Source organism: Prorops nasuta, unplaced genomic scaffold (assembly GCF_024137725.1).
Source record: "Prorops nasuta isolate Cenicafe-Biocafe unplaced genomic scaffold, Cenicafe_Pnas_1.2 PNAS00004, whole genome shotgun sequence".
NCBI lineage: Eukaryota > Metazoa > Arthropoda > Insecta > Hymenoptera > Bethylidae > Prorops > Prorops nasuta.
Window position 1 is genome coordinate 589364 of NW_027116801.1, and position 25551 is coordinate 614914.

At 44.9% G+C, this 25551-nt stretch overlaps 1 protein-coding gene across 3 annotated transcripts in view; it reads left to right on the top strand.

Moving 5' to 3' along the window:
* LOC136772347 (uncharacterized) overlaps positions 1 to 22461 on the top strand; it is a 43448-nt gene extending 20987 nt beyond the window's left edge. Inside the window, exons 2-3 of one of the 3 annotated variants that reach the window (XM_066725264.1) lie at positions 17383 to 17617; positions 20498 to 22461. In XM_066725264.1, the coding sequence (XP_066581361.1) occupies positions 17383 to 17617; positions 20498 to 20811 (549 nt within the window). In that variant the 3' untranslated portion in view covers positions 20812 to 22461. Of the gene's footprint in view, positions 1 to 6471; positions 6587 to 12635; positions 14133 to 17382; positions 17618 to 20497 lie in introns of those variants that run through there. The other 2 variants (XM_066725262.1, XM_066725263.1) reach the window with 2 other exon arrangements.
* The last annotated feature ends 3090 nt before the right edge of the window (positions 22462 to 25551 follow it).

The window sequence follows — 25551 nt, forward strand, 5'->3', positions numbered from 1 at the left end:
ATATGAGAATTCCAAATTCTCCAAAAATTTTGGGGAAAAAAGGTGTCTGAGGGAGAATAGCTTGAAAATAATAAATTTAAGAGTAGCCTATTTGAAGGAAGCTCCCGGATATAGATGCGCCCTTTATACATGCACGAATTTATGAATTTGGCATAAATTAACCGACCACCTTGTATCGTTATATACCGCATTATATACTATATAGTAGAGTAGAAGGAAAATTAGGAAGGAGTAAATCTGGGATATTGGCTAGATTAGGAAAGTAAATTGGCTAAATTGCTGTAAGGAGCGCACAATCCAGGTCGTAATTTTAAAAATAAATCGCCGGCAGATGGGAGAACGCGGAAGGAATTTAATTAAAACGCGGAATTCTCACCTCATCGATTCGTGTATATATACAATTTTCAAGCTCGGTGGGCATTTTTCCTGGTCAACGTTCGATTGACGATCCATTCGTTTCCATCGGTTTGCTGCTGCATCTATAGTATATATGTATACATAGCATATGTATATAGCTGGTCATATTTTAGCACAGCGGAATTTATAATAAGTCAATTATTTCGATTCTTGAAAGGAGAAACGGCTGGAGTAGGAGAGATAGAAAATCGGTAAATCCACGCCTAAGGGGCTTACATTTTGATTGAGAAGCCGCTCGATAAAACTGACGCTGCTATCCTGCACGGAGCACGAAGTACGGAGACTCCAGAGAACAATTTTCTTCCACTCGGTTTTCGCCATTTTAAGCTGCTGCTGCTCTGCTGCCTCTCTGCATGTGTACATTTATACATATATATATATATATATATACACTTACTCCAGAGTCTCCACTCGTGACAATATTTCACAGTGCATATAAATATTTCAGAACCTCCAGATTAATCAGTTCGCACTCCTTCAATGGCTAGAAATCATCATTCCATTTCTAAATCGTATGTACGGCGATCCATGAATTCTCATATATCAGTCGCGTAATTTTGCCCTCGACGAGTTTCCCTCTGGAATCGATCGATATGGAAAATTTTATGAACAAATTTCCCCTACAATCTTTTCCCATGCACCGTGGGATAGAGAGAGGACGAGTGTGATTTTTTCGCGACGTTTGTCCCTTCGTCCATCTCAATTTCCTCCAGTGAGATTTCCGCTTTCGACAGTCGGCAATTTTTCAGAAAGACGTTCATCTGCATCTTTACGACTTTCGATGTTCCTGTACTATATACATATATATACTTCCCCTTCACCCCCAGCCTCGTCTAGCGTGCTGGCAACACAGCCATCTGTCTAGCCTTATATATAAACCTGTATTTCTTCCCTGTCTTTTTCTCTCTCTCTTTTTTTTTTAATTTGATAGACGTGGCACGAAAATATTTAGCCAATTATACGAATTCTCTCGATGTATATATAGGTAATTAACGAATAAATAAAAGCGTAATTTCTCTCTGCTGCGGAAATTTGCCAAAGGGCAATAGTTTTTCCATCGAGTCGGTGTTTCAGGCTTTATTAAAAAAATACGATCGATGAGGTAATAGTCCACACCTCTTCATCGACAAAAACATACTTTGCGCTGTATACGGAATATTTATTAGATTCCCGACGAAACAGATCGACAAAAATTTGCATTTATTTCAGCGTAGGTTTTCACGCACCGCTCATAACAACGCAGTGGCCATAAAAACGATCAAATTTTTGTCTCACGCGTAAGATGGGGCGAAAACACATAAATCTTCCCTAGTGCATTACGTAGCTTATTGGTGATATAAAGGAAGAATTTCAATGAAATATCCATGGAGTTGTTTGGCTTTTGAAAAATTGTCAGTTGTGGATGAAAAAAGGTCGCATCTCGAATGAGAGAAGTACATGTTAATTAATTATGCTCTTGAAATTCTGCAAAAAGGTATATAATTTAGTCTTTTTATATTCGCAATATCGTTTATATTTTCCACGCGCAGTATATATATATCGAATGTAGGGGTTTTCCGTTGGAAAAACTTGAAGCTTCTAAGTAGTTTATGCGAAGAAAGTCGGGTTTATGAAAAGTGTTGGTTTTGGGATAGAGGGGAGAGCGTCGAGATTGAAATTGTTTTTACTCAAAGGAGATGTATATAAATCCTTATATAAAAATTGGGAATTTCGTGGAAGCAGGAGAAGGGTTGGGGAGGGGGGGGGGGGTGGGGGAATTGCAATATGAGGTAAAAAGGAGAATTTAAATGAAGAAGCATATACACATTGGAATCTCGCGATGGTATATAGGGCAATTTATCGTAATCAATGCGGCTATTCGCTCGATCTTAAATTGGCCATGCTTGGTCGCACGGTCAGAAATTGCAGGATCTCGTTAATTTTAATCCAAGCTGGCAATAAGTTCGGGGAGCTTATCCATGTCAATAAAAAAAGGACGCAGACGTACGCATCAGAGGATAGCGGAGCAGAGCTTTCGGAAAATTGCGAGCGAAGCCCGCTGGAAATGGTATCATAAAAAAACATTGTTTTCCTACTGCTCGGTTATTACGGAATTGCGTAAGTAAGGTGGAAAAGGAATAAACCTTTCACGGTCCCGTGCCATGGCATGTCTCGTCCCCAATAATCCGTATCGCGAGCGAGCTACACCGAACATTCGTCTTTCGATCCTCTCCCCTCCCTTCCCCTTTAGATTAACAATAAAAAAACCTATGAAATTCAAACTTTAACAAAATTATACCAATATTTTCTCCCCCGCATCCGTCCGTTACCACATCGGAGGAAGTAATATTCACTCCGCGTTACTTAATTGTGTACGGCGATGTAAAAAAGCAAAGAAAAATCGAGGAATAACGCCAGTGTCCTACTTAATTAATCCCTTGCCGGGGAATTCGTTACTCGCGCTGGCCATTTTTGCACGCAAAACCAGCCATGCATCTTTTTCGAGTTTTTCCCGCATTATACTTTACGAGAAACATAAATCGTTCACCGCTTTCGTAATTTTCTCCCTCTTTGCTCTCAAAAAAAACAAAAAAAAACGGGGGGAAAAGTCATTAAAACCTCTAAAGTCTCTGTGCAAAAATGTTTAGCGATTGAAATTTGCAACTTCTTTATTCTATACGTGAAAATATTGATAAGAATTTGTATATACGATCGAGTCGATGGAACAAATTCGAATGGATATCTATTATATACATATTATATAGGAATGGAAATAATTAGAGGGATATTTCGATGGAATTTATTGGAATTGATAGCAATACAGATGCTGTTTCATTGATACTAGAGAAACTGTGATAGAGCTGGAAATTTTGCGAGCTTGTTAGCAAGTTGGCAACTATTTGAAGCGATCGACTTCGTGTTACAGGCGGCAGGGATATTAGGTAAAAGTTTCAGTATCGACTGACGCTCTTAAATACGTATCCAGTATCGACAGGATCACCCCTATTTTCCTTATTAGCCTGGCCATACTAGACTCGACATTTTAGATTAGTCCTTGAATATTTGAGAAAACCTAATTTACAACTATTTAATTCTTCATACTCTATTCTCTATACATTTCCAGAATGCTTTCTATACCTCGAATCTCATCCTCAATATGTATATGAGGTAACATAAAATCCTTTGTTCATAAAAAAAAAATGCTAGTATTTCGACGGTCATAAGATTTTATATTGGTTTTTATTGAACTTTAGTGAAATCGCGCGCGTATAAACTTATATTAAAATTAAGAAATCCTATAAACTCTTTTTTTTATTCTTCAGAATGCTCCACTTCATCGTGTCAGAATTTTCTAATAATTCTGCTGCTAGGTTTCGATGTTACTTTATAAGTTTCTCGCGAGTCCTCTTTAAACTATGTACTGTGACGTGGATTTTCCGTAGCCCCGTCACAAAGCGATAATGGGCCTGATATGAGCTTAGCAACTCATATCCACCGACCAACTCACGCCTGCCTTCCACCTGGAAAATCCCCTATTTTGAACCCTAACGTAACATAGAAATTATTTCACTTTATGATAGGTATAAATCGAATGTTTGATAGTGTGAAAGGTGCGGGGAGTTTGTTTGTCGCGAAGATTCGGAGGCGGGTCGGAGAAGCGACGAATTTTCGTGATTAAGTTGTTGTTAGTAGGAATACGTTGTACAGTGTGGATAAGGAGAGGCCGCCTGAGAGTAGGGAGAGAGGAAGAAAAGAGCTACCCACTCCAATCCGAAAGCTTTGAGAGGAGAAGGAGAGGAGAACGAGACGCGTGATAACGCCGATCCTAAAAACATAGGTCAGCAAACAGAATCAACGCTGGCGAATCACCTGTCGCCACTGGTTAGATACCTGTAAACATTAACCAATAATTGGGCCAGGAGACGTCTGGATTACCAATGCCGTGTCTCCACAATAGAAGAAGAGAATCCCGAGAGAAGTAGGAGCGGAGTGGGGAAAGAAAGCGAGTTGAGGATAGAGTTTTGGAGCGAAAAAGTCGCTCTCTCTGGAATCAGCCACGGCAGACGGAGGAGCTCGGAGAAGCCTCCGTAATAAGGAATGCCGAGGGAGTCGAATTCGAAATAGGAGTTCGAGTACAGAGAGCGGAGTGGAGAGTGAGGACCTCCAGGAGGAACTGAGGCCACGATGGGCTTGCGGCAGGTTAAGGCACACCGAGAGGAAAGGATTCTGCGGTGAGGTTGTCCAGCAGTCGCATTCCACAGGTCAGGGTTCATCTTTTCTTTCCGGGATATCCTCCGTGGGGTGAGTGTAGCCGAGAGGACCGACCCAGGAGGGGGGGAGACGTCCTGGACGGGTCCTGGAGAAGTGAGGTCCCCAATTCCTGCCTGTGTCTTCCCCGGGAGCGTGGTCTCTGGTGAGGGAATTTCTCTCCCAAAGTTCCTCCCGGGTGTTATTCCAGGCAGAGGAGGGTGCGGAGGGAGAGAGGGTGGAGGAGTCCCCTCGTCGCTCAGTCCCGGGGTCGTCTAGGGCGCCGCTCCCCAGGTGTCCCTCGGCCGGAAATTTCTAGGTTAGGAGGAATCCTCCTGTTGGGAGGGAATTGACCTTGTTTCGTTGCCAGGGTGTAGTGGCCGTCGGTTGGCCGGTAGATTCGTGCCCGGATTGGATATCCCGATTCTCAATTCAGGATGTATAGTATCCGATCGACTTGGGGGAGGGAAGTGGGGCGTTGCGGCACTGCCACTGTCTGGAGTGGCCGGGGCGCCCACTGTCCTGTCGCGAACCCCTCGTCGAGTACTGCCTCCTGAAAGGGCCCCTCCGAATTGCGCGGTAGGAGGGTGAGTGCCTAGGGCCTCCCTGCAAGGTCGAAATACCCGAATCCGGTGACATCGCCTCCTACGGGACTTGGCGAACTTATTTTCAGGTCGGTTCGTTCCCCGTCATCGGGAGTCACTCATCTCACGGAGAGAATTGGGTGAAATAACCCAAATTGGCATCCTCGCTTCTCCGACTCGCGATGTATGGTATGACTGTGTGAATGACTGAGATGAAGTACTATGTGTTGCGAATCTGTAAAGAACGCTTAGTGACAGGAAGAGGCAGAATAAAGATAGTAATAGACTCATTGGCTCGCAATGATTCATTGATCCCTGTACATATGGAGTATTAATTCCTGACCCTGCCCCTCTACCCTTGTTATTTAGCTGACTAGTCCGGGAGAACAAGAAGAGGCATGCTGCCCGACCTCAGATGCTACGGTTCCCACATCGAATCTGGCGCCCAACCACTATTTTTTATAATAGTGCATTTATTAGTTTCCTTCCCTTAACCGGGTCGAATCAATGGCGTCTGTCTTCGGGTATGCTTTTCCTTTTTATACGGCGGGGTGTCGCGACGGTAATGGCTGACATCGAAAGCGTCGTTATAAAATTTGGCGCCCAACGTGGGGCCCGAAGTGATCGGATACGTACATGGGGTCATGAAATAGCGTGATAGTAATTCCTGTTGCTAAGCGAATAAATGGGAAGAATGAATGGATGTGAGACTGTCTTTGTTATTTCATGTTTATAATTCCTGATATTAGATGGATCGATTTAATGGAAATAAGATCGTTTGGGTCATGTCGTGTTTACCTTTATATTTATTAGTAGGTTAAGTAAATTTAGGTTTGGTCGGTTAGCGACCAAATAAAAAAAAAAAAAAACCCGATCATAAAAGTGATAAACACCTAAATACGACGAAAAACAATTATTCCCCAATACTGGGAGATGGGCTCAAGTGAAGTGGAATGGGCTAAAGGACTGCCAGTGTTATGATTCTTTTGATTTTCTAAGAACACTAATCCTCGGAAAGCAACAAACCGGGAGTCCGCCGATCATTCGCCGGCTACCGTTTGTTTATAATTTTGACTATGCCTATTGGTCCGCGATCCCCACCTCTCGGGCGAAGCGCGACCGACGCAGTCAGTTGGTTGAAGCATCTTAGCAGGACACGACGTGTGAAGCCATAACAGATTACGCGAATTAAGATAGACGACATCGCGACCATTACCCACGCTAGAGTCTAGCCAGTGGCAGTGAGAGGAGATAGCCCAGAATCAAAGGACGAGTACATATTGGCCTAAACCTCGGGAGTACCGGTTACGACCAGGGAAACAGACCGAGATTAGGAAAGCTGTTCCAGGGGGTACGAAGTAAGTAATTTTCTTAATATCGACGCCTTCGCGAACTCGCGGATTTATGTGATTAATAGTAACTTTAAGTGATATCCTCCACGTTCACGTTTGGTTAGCGATATTCGGCCGAAGATATCTTCGGATTCGATCCCCAGGTCTTGCGGGTGTGCCATTCGAAGAATTAATTGATACGGAAATAAAATAAATAAATAAATAATAATAAATCGTAGAGATCACGGTAAATTGCGACTCGGACCAGTGAATAAGTGTGTGATAATAGCCCGGGTGTAGAACTCCCCGAGAACGTTAGGCGTGTAAATATTCCCCGATAAGAGGAGGTGGTCGTCCACTGATCGGTGTGGGTGGTATTCCCCACTTCCGATTGGTGAGGGTTTCCCTCGACAAAATCGGGCGTGATAGGCGAGTATAACTGGGTGATTCTAATTTTTCCCCATTACTGTTCCGATTTGTTTCCCCTCGTCTTCTTCAAGTCAGGGTCCACCGTCCGTTTTACCCGGGTGATACTCCCCGGGGAAAAACAGGTGAGTTTTCCGACTTTACAAGAGTGAGGGTGGTTAAGAGGAATTTTGGGTGTCCTACACGGGTGTCATTCCCCGAGATAGATTGTTCCCCAATTGAGTTACTCGCCTAGTTTAAAAAAAAAAAAAAAAAAAAAAAAAAAAAAAAAAAAAAAAAAAAAAAAATGAGTGATCCAACGCCCCCTAGTGCGGACCCGGAGGATCCAGACCCTCTGGAGTGGGTGAATACTTTGAACCTCGCGGAGGTAACGGCCCAATTATCCACACTAGGGCAGCCAACTAACGGCGTAGTACCGACTCTTCGAAAGCGTCTTTACAATTATCTTCGACTCCAGGACCAGGCAGCCTCGGTGGACTCGAATTTGTCGTCGGGGGAAGGGAGAGCGGAAGACTCAGATCTGGCGATCCCCGGTCCCTCGGGTGTCGCGCCAGATCTGTCTATGAAATCTCGGCCTCGGGGCCCGCCATATAACGCTCCTGCCGGGCGCGGAGAGAGAGTCTTGGACTCGTCCGCATCGGAGGGCGAGGCCTTGTCGGGAACACGATACCACGACGAAATCGTAGGCAATCCCGATTCATGTCGGGACGCCGCGAGAATATCTAGGTTAGAAGTACAACTCGCCACTTTGTTAGAACGGTTATCCGTAGTTCGGCCGATCGGAACTAGGGAGGCGGAGGGGGAAACAAATCCCTCAACCGATAGTAGAGTGTCGAGGAAGACGCCGATGACTGGGGAAGCTTTCGGCAGGGCCTTGCCCGCCCGAGGGGAGGCCGGTGGAGATCCCGGTGAGGATCGGTCCCTCCTGGATCCTGACCGAACCCTACCCGAGCGGATAGTAGCCACTTCCATTTCCTCGAACCTGTCGGTAGGACGCTATCCTTACGTGTCTTTTGTACCCGCAACGCAGACCGCGGGGGCAATCCAGGTTACCGCAGGGCCTACCCAGGCCGCAGTTAGGGAAACTGTCAATTATAATGATCCCCGTTGCGCTACGGAAGCCTCTAATTATGACTCTCATAAGTCAGGCGAATTCTTTTCCCGAGGAAATCTCCTCTCAGGAGAGGGGCACGAACAGCCGATCCCCGGGGGTGCCTTTGGCTCCATAGACCCATATTTGACCTATTCCACCCACGCGGTGCCCCCACCCAGAACTTACGGAACCATCGGTCATACTAGAGACAACCTCGCGAACCAAGTTTCCGCTATATGTTCCATGTTCAGTCGTCTAAAAATCGGTTTCTCAGGTAGAGCGGGGGAAGACCCGGAGGCTTTCCTCCTACGGTTAATCGACGTACGAATTCCGTTAAATATCTCGGACTCGATGATGCTCGACTACGTCCGGTATGCACTGACCGGCATTGCCCTCCAATGGTATAGGGGATTACGTTCGCGATGGGGCAATTGGCCGACGTTTGAAAGTGCCTTCCGACTGCGTTTCGGCGGACCTAACGCGCAATTCAATTTGAGACAGGATATAGCGAGACGCACTCAAGGAGAGGGGGAAATCGTGGCCGATTACTTTGTATGCATGAGGAACCTATTAGATCGACTGAACCCTCCCTGGCCGGAGAGAGAGTGGATTTGGATGGCATATAAAAACCTACTGCCCCGGTTGCAACCCGCCATCGATATTGACGCGATAAGAACTTTTGATGCTCTGGAAATGAGAGCCTGTCGGGTGGAGGAAGCTATAAAAGCAGCTCTAACCTATACCGCACCACCTCCCCCAGATCGGGTGTTGTATCCTGAATTAGCGTGCCCCTCGAATGTCCGAACGGCTCGGGTACCCCGGCGAACAGCGGCCCTGTTGAGCGAAGTCCAGGAAGTGGAAGATGAGAGAATCCACCTTGAGGGAGAGATTGGCGAGAATGTGAACCTGGCTCAGGTCTCAACGGAGCGGCACTGCACAGAGACCTCGGCAGTCGAACGTCGTCCGCTGAAATGCTGGAATTGTCAACAAGCTGGCCATTCGTGGAGGAACTGCCCTGCGTCCACTCGGCGAATCTTTTGCTACCGTTGCGGCCGAGACGGGGTGGTGAGCGCACAGTGTTCATGTCAGACGGGAAACGAAAAAAGAGGCCATTGAACATGCCCATGGCCGGCCAGAGTAAAGGGGGTATCTTGGGGCGGACCGAATCTCTCAACTTGGGGCTCGGTACACCGACTAAAAATCCTTTACTATATATTGCGGCGTTAATCGAGGACGTTCCCTTGCCAGTTCTCGTAGACAGCGGAGCAACGAGTACCTTTCTCGGAGACGCGGGATTACAGATGTTGTCTGGCCTGGACCTACCTGTCCAACCAAACTCAAAAAGCCTTGTAACGACAGCCAATGGCAAAGTGGCAGAGATATCGGGGGAAATGGTACTCCCTATGACCTTGGGTGTCGTTAGTAGAGAGGTTAAAACCAAGTTCTTTCCCCCGCTGGCGGTCCCCTGCATACTAGGGTTGGATGCACTCAAGACGTTCGGAATCGTCGTAGATTTTGGGAAGTTTCGTTGGTGGTTTGATTCCCAACCTGACCAGATCTTCCCCTTTGAGGGTGATAGAAGAGCGATCCCCGAATATCCCTTGGAAGATCCATGGGAGGATCGGGTGTTTTCCATACTTTCCTCTGAAAAGGATAACGAGATCCCCGGTGATTGGGAGATAGACTTGGAGTCTCTAGACAATCCCCGCATACCGGGTGAAACGGTTTTCCCCGCAGAAGTGACGGGAGGTATAAGACTCCCCGGTATCGGGGGAAAATATTCCGAGGCGTGTTTAGGGATTAGCGAATTGAGACCGGAGGAGGAAGAGATCCTAGAATCGTTCCTCGAGGCCGAGCGCCCAAGATTGTTGGCAGCTCGCGGCCTGACAAGACTCGCGTCCCATCGCATCGATGTCGGGGGAGCAGGGGCGATCAAACAAAGGTATTATCCAGTCGCGCCGATCATCCAGCAGGCTATATACCGGGAGGTGGATGGATTGCTGGCCGAGGGAATTATTGAGCCTTCGCAAAGCGAATGGTCGTCCCCCATAGTAATGGTTCGTAAGGCGGACAAGACCTACCGGTTCTGCCTAGACTTTCGGAAAGTAAACGCGGTATCTAAAAAGGACGCTTATCCTCTGCCCTATATGCAGAGCATTTTAGAAAAATTACGCGCGGCTCACTACATCTCCGCCATTGACCTTAGTCAAGCGTACTTCCAGATACCAATGGAAGAGTCTAGTCGAGAGATCACTGCCTTTACTGTCCCGGGACGAGGTCTATTTCACTTCCTTCGAATGCCGTTCGGGTTGACGGGAGCACCCGCTACGTTTCAGCGTCTACTGGACAAACTAATAGGCCCCGATATGGAGCCCCACGCGTTCGCGTATCTCGATGATATAATCGTAGTGACAGAGACATTCACTGAGCATCTCCGGTGGTTAAAAATAGTTTTCGACCGTGTTGTGGGAGCCGAATTGCGCATTAATCCCGACAAGAGCGAATTTTGCAAGTCGCAGGTGAAGTACCTGGGTTTTCTGGTCGATCGGGAGGGGCTGAGAATGGATCCCGAGAAGATCGCGCCTATATTAGACTATCCTCCTCCGAGAAATTTAAGACAGGTTCGAAGATTCTTGGGGATGGCGTCGTGGTACCGACGATTCATACCCAACTTTGCCACTAAAGCGGAACCTATCACCCGACTGTTAAAAAAGAACCAGGTCTGGAATTGGGGGGAAGAACAAGAGGAATCCTTTCGAGACTTAAGCCACCACCTAACGGTGGCTCCGACATTGGCTTGTCCAAATTTCGAGCTATCTTTCACGTTGCAAACCGATGCCAGTACGATCGGTTTAGGTTCGGTACTCACCCAGGAGCAGGAGGGTCGCGAGCAAGTGATCGCTTTCGCGAGTAGATCCTTGAACGACGCGGAAAGAAATTATACGACGACCGAGCTAGAGTGTCTCGCCGTCATTTGGGCAATAAAGAAATTCCGGGCGTATCTAGAGGGTACCAAGTTTACGGTGATTACGGACCATAGCAGCCTTAGGTGGCTACATAACGTTAAAAATCCCACGGGTCGTCTTGCACGCTGGGCGCTGGAATTACTGGAGTATGACTTCGAGATTATCCACCGAAAGGGAGCGCTTCATCATGTGCCGGACGCCTTGTCGCGCATGTATGAAGAAGAAGGGGAGGACATCACGGTAGGGATCCCCCAGAAAACAGGGGAGGACAGCACGATAGGGATCCCCCAGAAAACAGGGGAGTTATACGTCTTAAATTTGATAGAGCTACGGGACGCGGGACCCGAAACCGACTTGGCGGATCCGGGTGACGATTGGTATACGCGGAAATGCGCCGCCGTGTCCAGAGAACCGAAAAAGTTTAAAGACTGGCAAATTCGTGAGGGGCGTCTTTTCGTGTGCCGTCCGTCACCCGAGTGCGAGCCGGATCTATGTGACCTTGACGCTTGGAAATTGGTGGTGCCTCTACGATGGCAAGCGCGCGTTCTGCGAGAGTGCCATGACGACTCTCAAGCGGGTCACCTCGGTATAGAGAAGACGCATCGTCGAGTGAGGATCCGATATTTCTGGCCACGAATGTATAAAGACATTCATAATTATGTCACCCAGTGCGAGATTTGTCAGAAAACGAAAGTGGAAGTGAAAGCCCCGGCCGGGCAAATGGGTCGAAGAGTTGTTGAGAGACCGTGGGACTGTGTGGCCGCGGACATCATGGGCCCGTTTCCGCCCAGTCGGCGGGGATTTGCGTATGTAGTGGTATTCCAAGATTATTTCACAAAATGGGTGGAGTTAAGTGCCCTTCGGCGAGCCACAGGGCCTAACATTAGTGAGACTTTCCGAGATCTAGTACTTTCGCGGTGGGGAATTCCGAACGTATTGCTTACCGATAACGGCACCGAATTTATTAATCGAGTAATCGGAGAATTATGTGGAGATTTTCGAATACATCACGCGACCACACCTCCCTATCACCCGCAAGCAAACCCCGTTGAACGAGTCAACCGGGTTATAAAAACGATGATAGTCGCCTTTTTAAATGAAAATCATAGAGATTGGGACACTCACCTTGTAGATTTCCGCTTTGCGTTTAATACTGCTCAGCACTCAACCTTGGGATATAGTCCGGCGTTTCTTAATCTCGGAAGAGAACTGACCCCGATAGACTGTTTCCGATTACAACAGGGTGCGGTAGTCCCCTGCGAGGGCGAAGCGTCATGGAGCGAACGAATGAAACGACTACGAACGATACAGGAGTGGGTAGTTAAAAAATTAGATCAAGCTTATACCAAACAAGCACACTATTATAATAGGGGTCGTAGAAATATCAGCTTCCAAGTCGGTGATTTGGTATTATCCAAGGCACATTATCTGTCGTCGGGTATCAAAAGTTTCTCGGCAAGACTTACCCCAAAGTATCAGGGACCGTATCGGGTGCGTCGGGTTATTTCCCCGGTTGTATACGAATTGGAGGATATTGCTTCAGAGAAATGTCTTAAAACCCACATATCCTATCTGAAACCGTACTTTACAGCAAACGAATCCCCGAGTGAAGAGCCACGGGCGAATTCCCAACTTAGGAGCAACACCATCCCCGAGTAGAGTCGGGACAGCATCCCCGTCTCGGGAGGAGCGACGTCATCCCCAGGCAGAATTGGGACCGCATCCCCGTCTCGGGAGTATCCATCGGCCGGAGTGGACGATCCTATCAAGACACGCCTGAAATAAAACTCGACCCCCAACCATGTTTAAGGGAAACGATTTTGGCATCCCTCCGGACGAAACACCGGATGTTCCCTTAAGACGGCCAAAGACGAAGCCAAAGGCCCCGACTGAGGACGATTTCGAGGTGATAGACCTGGCCGAGGAGGAGAGCGAAACCGAAACCATCCGTCCCACGACTAACGAGAGTAGTGACGAGGAAGTCGATTTGGAGGGGGAGCCGCCAGATCCAGACGGCACCGATCCCAGCCGGCCTCTCTGGCCATTCCTTAATAAAATCGACAAATGGTGTAAACGCTATCCCAGCCTCAGAGAAAGGGTTGCCGATAGCTTAACCCGGCTATTCCAGGAAGACAAGAATACTGTCAAAGTGTATTCCCGACCGACATCAGTACAAGTGGGCCAATTGGATCAGGCCGTCCAAACGGACATCATTAAAATCATCGGCCCGGACCCGGGTCCAAACGATAAAGGGACCCAGACTGAGTGGCAAGAAATGGAGGCCCCCAAGCCTACATACCTAGAGGCAAGCACCCAAGTGGAGTCAGTCGAACCAAGGGTAGAAGCAGCTACATCCGCAAGTGCGAAGCAACCCATCTATGGAAATAAAGGAGCTATACCCAAGGACCGAAGAAGAAGGGAATCGTACCCAACTTCGGAACCTTCGGGACAAAATGGCAACCGTGACAGATCCCGGTCCGGAGAACATTTCCCGAGGGCGACCTCTGCCGAGACCCCGGAGGATACTGGGCCAGGAGGGCCAGAATATGCGGAGCCAGCATCACCTGCTTTGGTCACCGTGACGAAGAGGCAGTTGCCCGAGGGCGCCCACTGCTATAAAAGCGCTCGGCAGTTCTCCCGACGAGACGGGGACCAACCTCAATTAGTGGAGAGGCGAATCCATTACTATCAGGTCGACGGAGAGGGAGACAACCCACCAATCCGCCGAGTAATACGGGGACGACCCAGATGCTACCTCTGTTTGGCCAGAGGCCACACCTTCATGAATTGTCCCGTGGCCGCCGCTTCCCGATAGACACCAGCAGAAGAGATTTTATTTTCTTTTATAGTTTAATTACTTATGTATCTTTAATCCCCGAATCGGGCGTGATTCTTTGTATTAGTTTTTAAGTTCCCCAAGCATATTGGGAGGATCATATTGAGACTTCTTACTGTAAAATAAAAATGTGTCCCCAAGTACTGGGAAGTAGTTTTGTTCTTTTCCCCAAACCTGGGTAGGCGTAGAATAAGAATTTCTCCGGTATCGGGTGGTAGTAAGTAAGTATCCCCGAAACGGGTGAACCTTTTGTAGAAGAAGATTAAGAACCTCCCCTGCCGAGGGAAGATCGGTTCTGGAGACCTCCCTGGAGAAAGGAAGGGGAAGGTGAGTCCCCTGCGGAGGGAGGAATCTTATCAATTCAGAATATTGGCCATGTTTCGGGCCCTCTGAAAGATTTACTTTGACGTGATAGCCAGGGTGTTAGTGGGTACCCTGGGGGAAGGAGGGGGGAGTTGTGACGTGGATTTTCCGTAGCCCCGTCACAAAGCGATAATGGGCCTGATATGAGCTTAGCAACTCATATCCACCGACCAACTCACGCCTGCCTTCCACCTGGAAAATCCCCTATTTTGAACCCTAACGTAACATAGAAATTATTTCACTTTATGATAGGTATAAATCGAATGTTTGATAGTGTGAAAGGTGCGGGGAGTTTGTTTGTCGCGAAGATTCGGAGGCGGGTCGGAGAAGCGACGAATTTTCGTGATTAAGTTGTTGTTAGTAGGAATACGTTGTACAGTGTGGATAAGGAGAGGCCGCCTGAGAGTAGGGAGAGAGGAAGAAAAGAGCTACCCACTCCAATCCGAAAGCTTTGAGAGGAGAAGGAGAGGAGAACGAGACGCGTGATAACGCCGATCCTAAAAACATAGGTCAGCAAACAGAATCAACGCTGGCGAATCACCTGTCGCCACTGGTTAGATACCTGTAAACATTAACCAATAATTGGGCCAGGAGACGTCTGGATTACCAATGCCGTGTCTCCACAATAGAAGAAGAGAATCCCGAGAGAAGTAGGAGCGGAGTGGGGAAAGAAAGCGAGTTGAGGATAGAGTTTTGGAGCGAAAAAGTCGCTCTCTCTGGAATCAGCCACGGCAGACGGAGGAGCTCGGAGAAGCCTCCGTAATAAGGAATGCCGAGGGAGTCGAATTCGAAATAGGAGTTCGAGTACAGAGAGCGGAGTGGAGAGTGAGGACCTCCAGGAGGAACTGAGGCCACGATGGGCTTGCGGCAGGTTAAGGCACACCGAGAGGAAAGGATTCTGCGGTGAGGTTGTCCAGCAGTCGCATTCCACAGGTCAGGGTTCATCTTTTCTTTCCGGGATATCCTCCGTGGGGTGAGTGTAGCCGAGAGGACCGACCCAGGAGGGGGGGAGACGTCCTGGACGGGTCCTGGAGAAGTGAGGTCCCCAATTCCTGCCTGTGTCTTCCCCGGGAGCGTGGTCTCTGGTGAGGGAATTTCTCTCCCAAAGTTCCTCCCGGGTGTTATTCCAGGCAGAGGAGGGTGCGGAGGGAGAGAGGGTGGAGGAGTCCCCTCGTCGCTCAGTCCCGGGGTCGTCTAGGGCGCCGCTCCCCAGGTGTCCCTCGGCCGGAAATTTCTAGGTTAGGAGGAATCCTCCTGTTGGGAGGGAATTGACCTTGTTTCGTTGCCAGGGTGTAGTGGCCGTCGGTTGGCCGGTAGATTCGTGCCCGGATTGGATATCCCGATTCTCAATTCAGGATGTATAGTATCCGATCGACTTGGGGGAGGGAAGTGGGGCGTTGCGGCACTGCCACTGTCTGGAGTGGCCGGGGCGCCCACTGTCCTGTCGCGAACCCCTCGTCGAGTACTGCCTCCTGAAAGGGCCCCTCCGAATTGCGCGGTAGGAGGGTGAGTGCCTAGGGCCTCCCTGCAAGGTCGAAATACCCGAATCCGGTGACATCGCCTCCTACGGGACTTGGCGAACTTATTTTCAGGTCGGTTCGTTCCCCGTCATCGGGAGTCACTCATCTCACGGAGAGAATTGGGTGAAATAACCCAAATTGGCATCCTCGCTTCTCCGACTCGCGATGTATGGTATGACTGTGTGAATGACTGAGATGAAGTACTATGTGTTGCGAATCTGTAAAGAACGCTTAGTGACAGGAAGAGGCAGAATAAAGATAGTAATAGACTCATTGGCTCGCAATGATTCATTGATCCCTGTACATATGGAGTATTAATTCCTGACCCTGCCCCTCTACCCTTGTTATTTAGCTGACTAGTCCGGGAGAACAAGAAGAGGCATGCTGCCCGACCTCAGATGCTACGGTTCCCACATCGAATCTGGCGCCCAACCACTATTTTTTATAATAGTGCATTTATTAGTTTCCTTCCCTTAACCGGGTCGAATCAATGGCGTCTGTCTTCGGGTATGCTTTTCCTTTTTATACGGCGGGGTGTCGCGACGGTAATGGCTGACATCGAAAGCGTCGTTATAGTACATACTAATTTCTTTTATTAAATTAACTTGTAAAAATCCGTATATTTGTAAAACGTTAGAACATTTGTTAAACAGTCTTCTAATTTTAAGTAGATCCAATGGATCCTTTGGAATTATCATTGTTTTTTAATTCAAATGTGTATTTGTAATACAATAAATCCCTCCAATCCGTGTGTGTTTCCACTTAAATTCTGTTTTTCCTAAAAGAAGAAAAATACCCCCAATCACAAATTAGCAATTATATTACCAGTTTCGAAAATAATTTTTCATTAATTATAAAAAAGAATCGGTAGATTCACTGATTTCACGGTTAAATGTTTACAGAGTTTTACTAAACATTGTAAATTTTACAGCATAAAATCAGTAATTTTATTGACTCTGTGTGGTAATTGTTAAAAAAGTCTCTTTAAAACTCAGTAATAATTGCCATTTTCGCGATTCAGGGGATTTGGTGCAGTGTCGTTTGTACAATTTTTATTTATTTCTTTCCCATATACTAGAAATAGGTTTCTTTTCTCTTTTCCTCTCTTATCGATATATATACATATAGTTGCACTTTCAACTCTGGTTATTATTATTTTCCGACGAATCATACATTTCTTATAAATATTACACAAATTTATTCCTATTTGCGATTACTCGAGTAATGCTTATAATGTACTTTTAGTCAACTATTTTCGTCATTTATTATTGAACATTTGTAATGAATATTTCCATTTATGAAGCACATAATTTTGATGTAAATCGCGATATCTTTTAATCGAATGGATTTGCTACAAATTTAACACACTTCTACCTAGCTTGAATGTGTTTAAAAATAGTAACTTTTAACGAAATACTATTTTACTCATAAACCTGAGGTAATTTTTAAATACGATATTAAATATTACATAAATAAAAAAATATTTTAACCTATTCCCAAGAAGAGAAGCCGTTTAATAATCCTGTGCAAGATTTACTAAAAGAATTTCGTAGACCTAATGCGTAGAGAATTGAAATTTCGACTTGGTAATCATAATTTGGTTGTGGTTTGTTTTACAGATAATGGGGAAATGGTACGTGGTACAAGTACTGGAGCACAGGCTGAATCCTTTGAAACCAGCGACGAAGCAATACGTGGTGATCGATTCCTGTCCCACAGTCATGCTACGATTTTACGACGGCACGACCCTCAAGCTGCTCTGGAAGGAGGACGCTGGGACACTGGAATACACCTTCCGAATACCTGACGTGTCCAGGAGGCCTGGCATGTGGTTCAGCATGCCAATCCAAAATGGTAAGTTTGCCCATTTACAATTCTATCTCATATATCTCTAATAGATTGCAACCCCCTATATTATTTTAGAGGCTGCACAAGTCAAGATTTTGAAACGCACAAATATCACGAAACCTGCAGTGCATGGTAGAAAAAAATGTTAAATACACAGGATATGTCATAAGAGTTTGAGTCACTTTGACAACTTTGCAAATACTACCGAGGGCTTTGCTAACTGATGACGTCCATGCACTTGTGACGTGTACTCTCTATAAGAATTCACTGCTTTAAAATCTTACGTCTCCTCATGGAGAATACCCGAAGGGCATTTAGAGTTTTTTAAATGAGATGATATATTTTTTTATTGCATACTATTATATATAGCTGATCTCGAAAGGTTTTCAAAGCACCATGCTAATTTATCAGTTCATTCAGTCATTCACTAGATATTTCGAGTTGAGATTATAAGTGGACGAGCGACTATGCGCTTGTATATATGCGTATTGGTCGAGCAACTACTCCAGTCAAAGTCACACCACACCTATATACGTATAAATACAATTTCAAATCGGGATATCCAGCGAACGACTGGACGAAATGATAAATTCATATAGGATTTTGGAAAGCTCTCTGTGCCATAAACTAAACGCGAGAGATTACTATATAGGAAATGTATGATTCTGTTTAAAAAAATAGATGACTAATTATTCTCGTAACCTTCGTAAAGTCGCATACACAAGGTCAAAAGGTCATTTAACCTTTGAAAGTATTTATTCGCATACGGTGCATATACGCATTGCTGCAGGTTTTGAGATATTTGCCCTTTTGGAGACTCGTGCCCCACCCTGTATACCTAGCCCTACTCCACTGATACCATTGTCATGCCAATAAGAAAAAAATGGGAAAGCTGAAAATGGAAGGTGAAAAGTTAAATTTGGTCGATTTCGCCTGGATGAAGCGCGCCCATCGAATAAGGATTGTCAATTTCTCCATGCAGATTTAATCAAGATTATCGAAATCTGATCGATATTCCTGTCGTTTGTTTGTCACGTCGACAATCTGAATATCAAACGACCTTGCGGGGGTTATCGAGGAAGGGGCGGAGAGGGTTAATGGCTCGTTTCTAATAGCGGCGCAAGTTGAGTCGCAGTTTACCCGGTCGAATCTTTAATCCAATTTAGCTAGCGGAACTTTCTCAAATTCCCTTTGGTGGCTTATGATAATCGCCTTGGTAAAAAAAGAGGACAAGTTTCTCGAGTCCTCGGAGGATCGAGCCTCTTTCGGCTTTCCATGAAAACACGCGAGGCTCGCGCGCAAAAGGGAAACAACGAATCTCCCGGGGTTTCTCCTGAATTAAATCCTAGCGAGCGACTCTTTTCTGCACATATAAGTATTATATACGTATATATATATATACACGCAGTGTATAAGTAGGTATACACATATTTCAGTGTGAATTTCCTACTTGTGGGCAAAAGTGGATTTTACAAGCGGTAGTGTATAGGATCGAAAGCGTATCTTGAAACGTTTCGCATTCCTCGCGGGCAATCTGAGTATATCTATAGATATACATACGGTATGTTAAAAGCATTTCGAGCGGTCCTTTTGAACCGGTCCTCTGGATAAATCCGGGAGATCGCTCGCTACTCTGCGCGAGCTTTCTGTCAGGTCGCTTCGGTGTAAACTCGCCGTACTCGCTCGGTGCAACCTCGTGTGTGCCACGCTTATGTACTAAAATATACTATATGCGCGCGTAGTAGTATAACCTATCTATACCTTGGCGTATATGTATATATATATATATATATATATATATATATGTATGCTTTATGCCGGATAGCAGTGTTGCCAGGTGGCGACATCGCCTTCCTAGTGTCGTACTTTAAAAGTTCATTACAGATCTCCCAAGTTTCGGATGACCGTGTCCTTGCCTTTTTATAGCGAGCAGAGAAACTTTTGGCCACCGTCATTCGCCACCGAATTGAACTTGCTGAAATTCCGGAGAATCTCATCACGACATGTATATAGCACATCTTCCTTATATAGGAGCGAACGCACTAAAAAAAAGTGCCCGATTCTGTAGGTCCTCTGATATTAAATTTCCACGCAAACCGCTTCATACAGCGTTGAATTCCGATGAGAGGGCAGAGTACGTTAGCATATAGCGAACACCATTAAACGCGGGCCATTTCTTACAAAAGTCATTAGCATCGACAGTTTGGAGTCTAATGTGGCTGGCGGGTGATCAACTTTTATATCGCCGATTGCCATTAATGATTGAATCCTTTTTATCCTCCTGGCGTAATATACACGGGCCGCAAAAAGGAGAGAGACGGTCAGAGCTTCGGAGGCTCGGAAGGGATCGGGTGGAAGGGACTTCGGCCAATGTATTTATATATATATATAGCTTTAATAAAAAGCGTAATGAAGCAAGTTTTCAGAGGATCTATAATAAAATAGCTTAGGTAGTCAGTTAATAGGAGAAGTTTCGTAAGCCCGTATAAAATTCGATCGAGACTCGATAGCCGTGTTTGTATTATAATATTGCGAGGCAGCCAGCAGGTTTCCACGACGGGAAAGTAAACTTTGTGATAAACGGTGCTGCGGAGAGCGTGTATACTTATATATACAATTATCATGGATCAACGGTGCAGAGAGACAATCCGCGAAACGTCGCTGCAATCCGCGTTACGCGTGTCACTGTGACCACCCATAAACTTATCATCAGCGATATATTAATATTGGTTATATGTCGAGAGTTTAACGTTGGCGTAACACTCGCTCTCGTAATAAAGAAAAGAGCTGTAAAAATAAAGAATTCGAGGGATATTCTCTCGTCTCGAACACCGCACATCTGGTCGTAGAAGAAAAGTAAAGTTATGTTTGTGTTTTGGTTCGCAGGTAGCCTGGTGGAGCGACAGTACACGCAATTCAATGGCACCGTGCACGTGATGAAGGCGGTATCATCCGACATGGTGTTAACTTTCTGTGCACGACAGCCGAATCAGTTTTACTCGTTACTTTTGGGCCGCGAGCACACACTGGAAAAGAGCAACGTTCGAGGAGTACATAACCTCCTACGTCGGCGTGGCCTGGACATCATCAGTCTACGAGAAACCTGCATCAATGGCGCTGGCCTTTCCTGGAGAGGGGATTTCCTATTCATTTCTCTCAGCATCCTCGCATCAATTTACCTCGCCAAATCCCTACAATAAATAACTCCCGTCCCCCATGATCACGCGATACATCGTTTACGAATTGCTACAGTACATACACGCACGATCGCGGTGTCACGATGTACTGTGTGCTACAGTAACACAGAACACTACGATCGTAGAGGGCGCTGCACACAGGCTGCTTTCCTTACTCTTCCACAATAACTCTTATTTTCCGTATTGTCGCTTCGATTTCACTCTTTCAAAGCTTCTATCCCTCGTTTCCTCTTCTTCCTTTGCCCGAAACTAGTACACACAATGCTAGTATACGAAGGTTTTATTTCCCTTTCGAAGCCGCTATCGCTTTTTCCCGGTTGATAAGTCGTGCGTAGTATTCAGACAAATTTTCCAAGTGTCACAAAGCACTAAATCCGTTGCGCGAACGTGGATCGAGTGCGGCGTGAAAATCACGATGAGCCATCTGACACACGTCCACTCTTTCATCTTTCTATCCAACTTGTGTGGCAGATCGAAAATGAATCGACGTTCCAGCTGCAGTATACCGCACTTGATACATTATACCTATATATCTGTAGAGGCAGCTAGCTCCCTCCTCAACAATTTTCATCTTCGTCATTAAAATCTTGTTCCAGAATTATACACTTTAAGCGCGTTATACTCATTTCTGTCCGGGAATCCCACTTCTGGCAAAGATTACGCTATGCCCTTTATTGCGACCAAACTGATGCAAATAAACAGAGAAAGGAAGCGAAGCTTGTTACTCGGTCCAGCCCACTATGGCAAAGACTGAGCTTTGAATGAAAGCTGACGCTGAGACTGAATGATTGCAATTGGAGCAAGTTCTTGGGTGTTTCGTGATAACACTCCCACAGGAGCGACCGCCTGTTAGTCCACAGATCTTCTCTACGTTATTCCTATTGCCATCTTCCCTCCTTCCCCTCTCTTACTCTCACACACACATACCAATGTTATTATTATCGTCGAATTCTAGCCAAACTACAGTGAGCCATTTCGACATTGAAGTTTCGTTACAAAGTTTCTTGCCTGCAAATTAGTCACCGCAGGACACACACCTTGCTTGCTCTCGTCCACCCTCAATAGGTTCCTGTTTTACCCTCCGAGTCGGTTATATGCGTGGACGACCAAGTATGCGCAAAGAGATGTATATGTAATCTAATTATACGCATATAGATACTATTGATAAATAAGCATTACATGTAGAGTATAGCGCAATGCTAAAATTATGCAGCTAGCGTTTATTTATTTGGCTCGTCCGCTTCGTTTAGCCAAGTCAGCGCTTCTCTATGACCTGCTCCAACGAGGTTGAGACTGACCCTCTTTATTTATATGCTTCCACTCGCCGAGCCAAGGTGTGCGAGAGACGTTTCAAAGATTTATAGATATTTATATATACACATATATATATATATATATATATATACACACGTTCTTTATCGAGAATCAGTGACGCTAAATATCGGATAACGCGGAAAACTTCTTTTATTGATAAATACTAGCTATTATATATTTCATTGTTACATAAGCATTATACTCCAATTGTTATACGCAGAACAATTGAGGATCGTGAAAATTTCTACCAATCGTATATACATATATGAAGATTATTGACACTGTTTTTCAAATATTCTATATCTAACATTAAGTTTTCAATCTTCGATTAGGGTAAAGGATCGCAATGGGAGGGAGGGAGGGGGGGGGGGATTTATCGGGTGGAAAGATGCAAGGGCAGAGACGTATATAAAGTTATATATTTCACGTTGCTTCTTTCTTCGATTTCTTTGATTTATTAGATTCCATTGGATAGAATAAAGCACATGCTATTGTGACTCTGGTTATCCTAGATGTATGGTAGACTGAAGCGAAAAAGGGATAAGTGCTCGTCCAGCTGAATCTGCCATTAGAGCGGATTAAAGGATCGATTCCAGCATTCTGCTTCGCGAGGATTCGTGTATGAGGGATCGATCGAGTTTTTTTGTTTAAGAATTTAAGGCGATTGTTAAATATTCGCTAATACGGCACGATCCACTTTATTCTTTAGACTAACGAGTAAATAGGTGATTTAAAAAAAAAAAATCTCCGTCTACATATACATATATGATTTAATCTATCAGAGGGATTGCGTTAACGTTGAATGTTGTAGACTAAAATTTAAACTTTGTTGAGAGAGCTTGATCGAACGACAGAATGTGTAATCCGTCTCGTAAACTATTGTCAATTAGCGAGAAATTGCGATAATTTCGACGAGACTACTGGAATCGCCCGCGCGAGGAAAATGTACTGCCGACTTTTTCAGAGGACATGTTTTTTCTAAACTGTATATCTATACATCATTATTATTATTATTACTATTGTTCGTAATACACTAAACGCTAAGCAAAGTGAAAAAGATTCGTTGAATGATCGTACGTATACTCGTTGCGCATTGCTCGAGATTAAGGAACGTTGTGTTTTCAAATGTTCTATAGAGTCTTTATTTATTGTACAAATGCTCGGAATTAATTATAGTATACCAAAATGTACGACATAATCGTATGCTTATTATGTGTATAAGCTGAAACAATAAAGAGTGAATTTGACGTTTCATTGGTTCCCTTATAAATTATATATATATATATATAATGATGGATCATTTCTGCAGCGGGAATCTGAGAAATTAATATGACACGAGAGGCTTGCGGATTTGCAGCTTTAACAGGCCCTCGCGCTTTAATAGCCCTACTATCTTTTCGCCATATGCGCGCGATTAATAATACTTTGCCAAGTCTCGTGATTTACAGCAGTGCAAACGGAAGAAGCTTACTTTTAATCATCTTTCTTAATAGTTTTCAACAATTTTTTCTCTCAGTCTCGACATCATTATTAATTCCTTATCGCGGAATAGAATTCCGTAGAAATATTTCTTTCTCTTATTTTTTATTATATCATTATATATACATATTATCGATACTTTAAAGACTTTATATTTTGCATCGTCATCGTAGCTTTGATCCTTGTCGTGATTTTATCTGCCTCGCAGTTTTATCGCTCTGTTTTATTTATTTTTTTATTATAGCCAGAGAAGAATCTATCGGGAATGAGAATATAAAGCAGTAAGCCGTAACATCGTCGTAGAGGAAAGGTCGAGAGAGTCTGGAAGGGCCCAATAATTAAGGTTAATTCTACAATTAACCCCCGCTCGTCCGCCTTGCACCGGACGTTACCATTCCGCCACTCCATTCTTGACTTTTATATTTCTTTCTCAAAGCCTGCACAAGCTATATATATATATATGTATCGCTTTACACCGTTATTCTTTTCAGAATGGACTCTTTCTCGTACAGAGGAAAACAACAGAAGCCACTATCTTAAAATTGGATTAAAAATTAATTTCTTGGAGAATAAACAGTATATATATATATATATATATTATTCTCTAAGGAAAGAATTTTTCAGTAAAAATGACAGTAAAGTTTTAGCAACAAAAAGCCATATCATCGATCATTAAACTATTTATCGGTCTACAATTATAGATTTTACAATTAGTATAAAATTTATTCTTTTCCCACGATAAAATCCTGGTATGACCTTTAAGTAATAAATAATTAGACTATAATTAACAAAGTTTCCTGTTTATACATATGTATGTAATATATAAGTCAGAGTAATGTGTAGGGACAAATTCTCTGGTTATAGCTACGTTAAATAGAGCATATAGGCAGATTGATTCAAGTTGGTTTTGCAGCGCTCTTTCAGATGGAAATATCGAGAGGATTTTAATCCTTTTCTCGGAAGCTTGAGTGAAATAAGGAGTAGAGGCAGACCCTGCAGGAGTTTTCTTACAAAGAGGGTAATTGAGCTTAATCTTTATTCTTGGCACGTTTATCCCGTAAAGCTCGTGGCCCTCGTAAAACCGGAAGCTGGCGTGGCTGGCGAGGCTGGCGTGGCGGGCGTCCATAGGTAGGATTTTTTGTCCCTATCTTTGCTCGCTCGCAGCGCGAACGATGCGTCTGCCACGTGACACCACGTGACGCCACGCGACTCCAGCACACGCATCACCTCCAATTACCCGGCTCGTTGAAGGAACGATTAGCTAATTTATAAATTTCCCTCTTTGCCTGGCTACACCCACTCGCCATAATTAACATGCTAATCGATTTAATCAGGCTAAACGGTGTCTTCTTTTTTGGCACTCGCGCGACGCAACCTCTTCCTCCGTCTACCCCCACCCCCTCCCCCCCACCTCTCCCTCTAACTTTTGCAACCTCTCGCTTATTCTCACCTAAATCGTATACGTTCGTCCTGATCTTGGGCCTCTACCCCCTTATGTACGTGTCACGCCGGAAATTAACTCCTCCTCACGCAGGATCCTCGACACTGGAAACAAATATCGTCTGGTTTACGTACACACACACACACACACACACACACAAACGCGCGCCCGCGTGAATAGTGTGCTCCTTTCAATTTCGTATTATCAGAGTCTTGTCTACCTCTCCATCATTCACGATGGAACGATCAGCCTCCACTGAAAAACTCTCCTCCTTATTATACTAAATACATTAGAGTATATTTTTCTTATTATACGTAGAGGAGTGGAAAAACTTATCAAATTATGTGAAGAGCTATGAAAACTTTATTAAGATTCTTCCCTAAGTTGCCCAGCAGGTTAATTCAATTTACATTCCTTTCTTTCCTTCTCTTGCAACACCACCAAATACATTATTAAATTAGAAACAAAGCCAGACTTGTTTGTTCTTCTTTTTCAATAAAACCTTAATG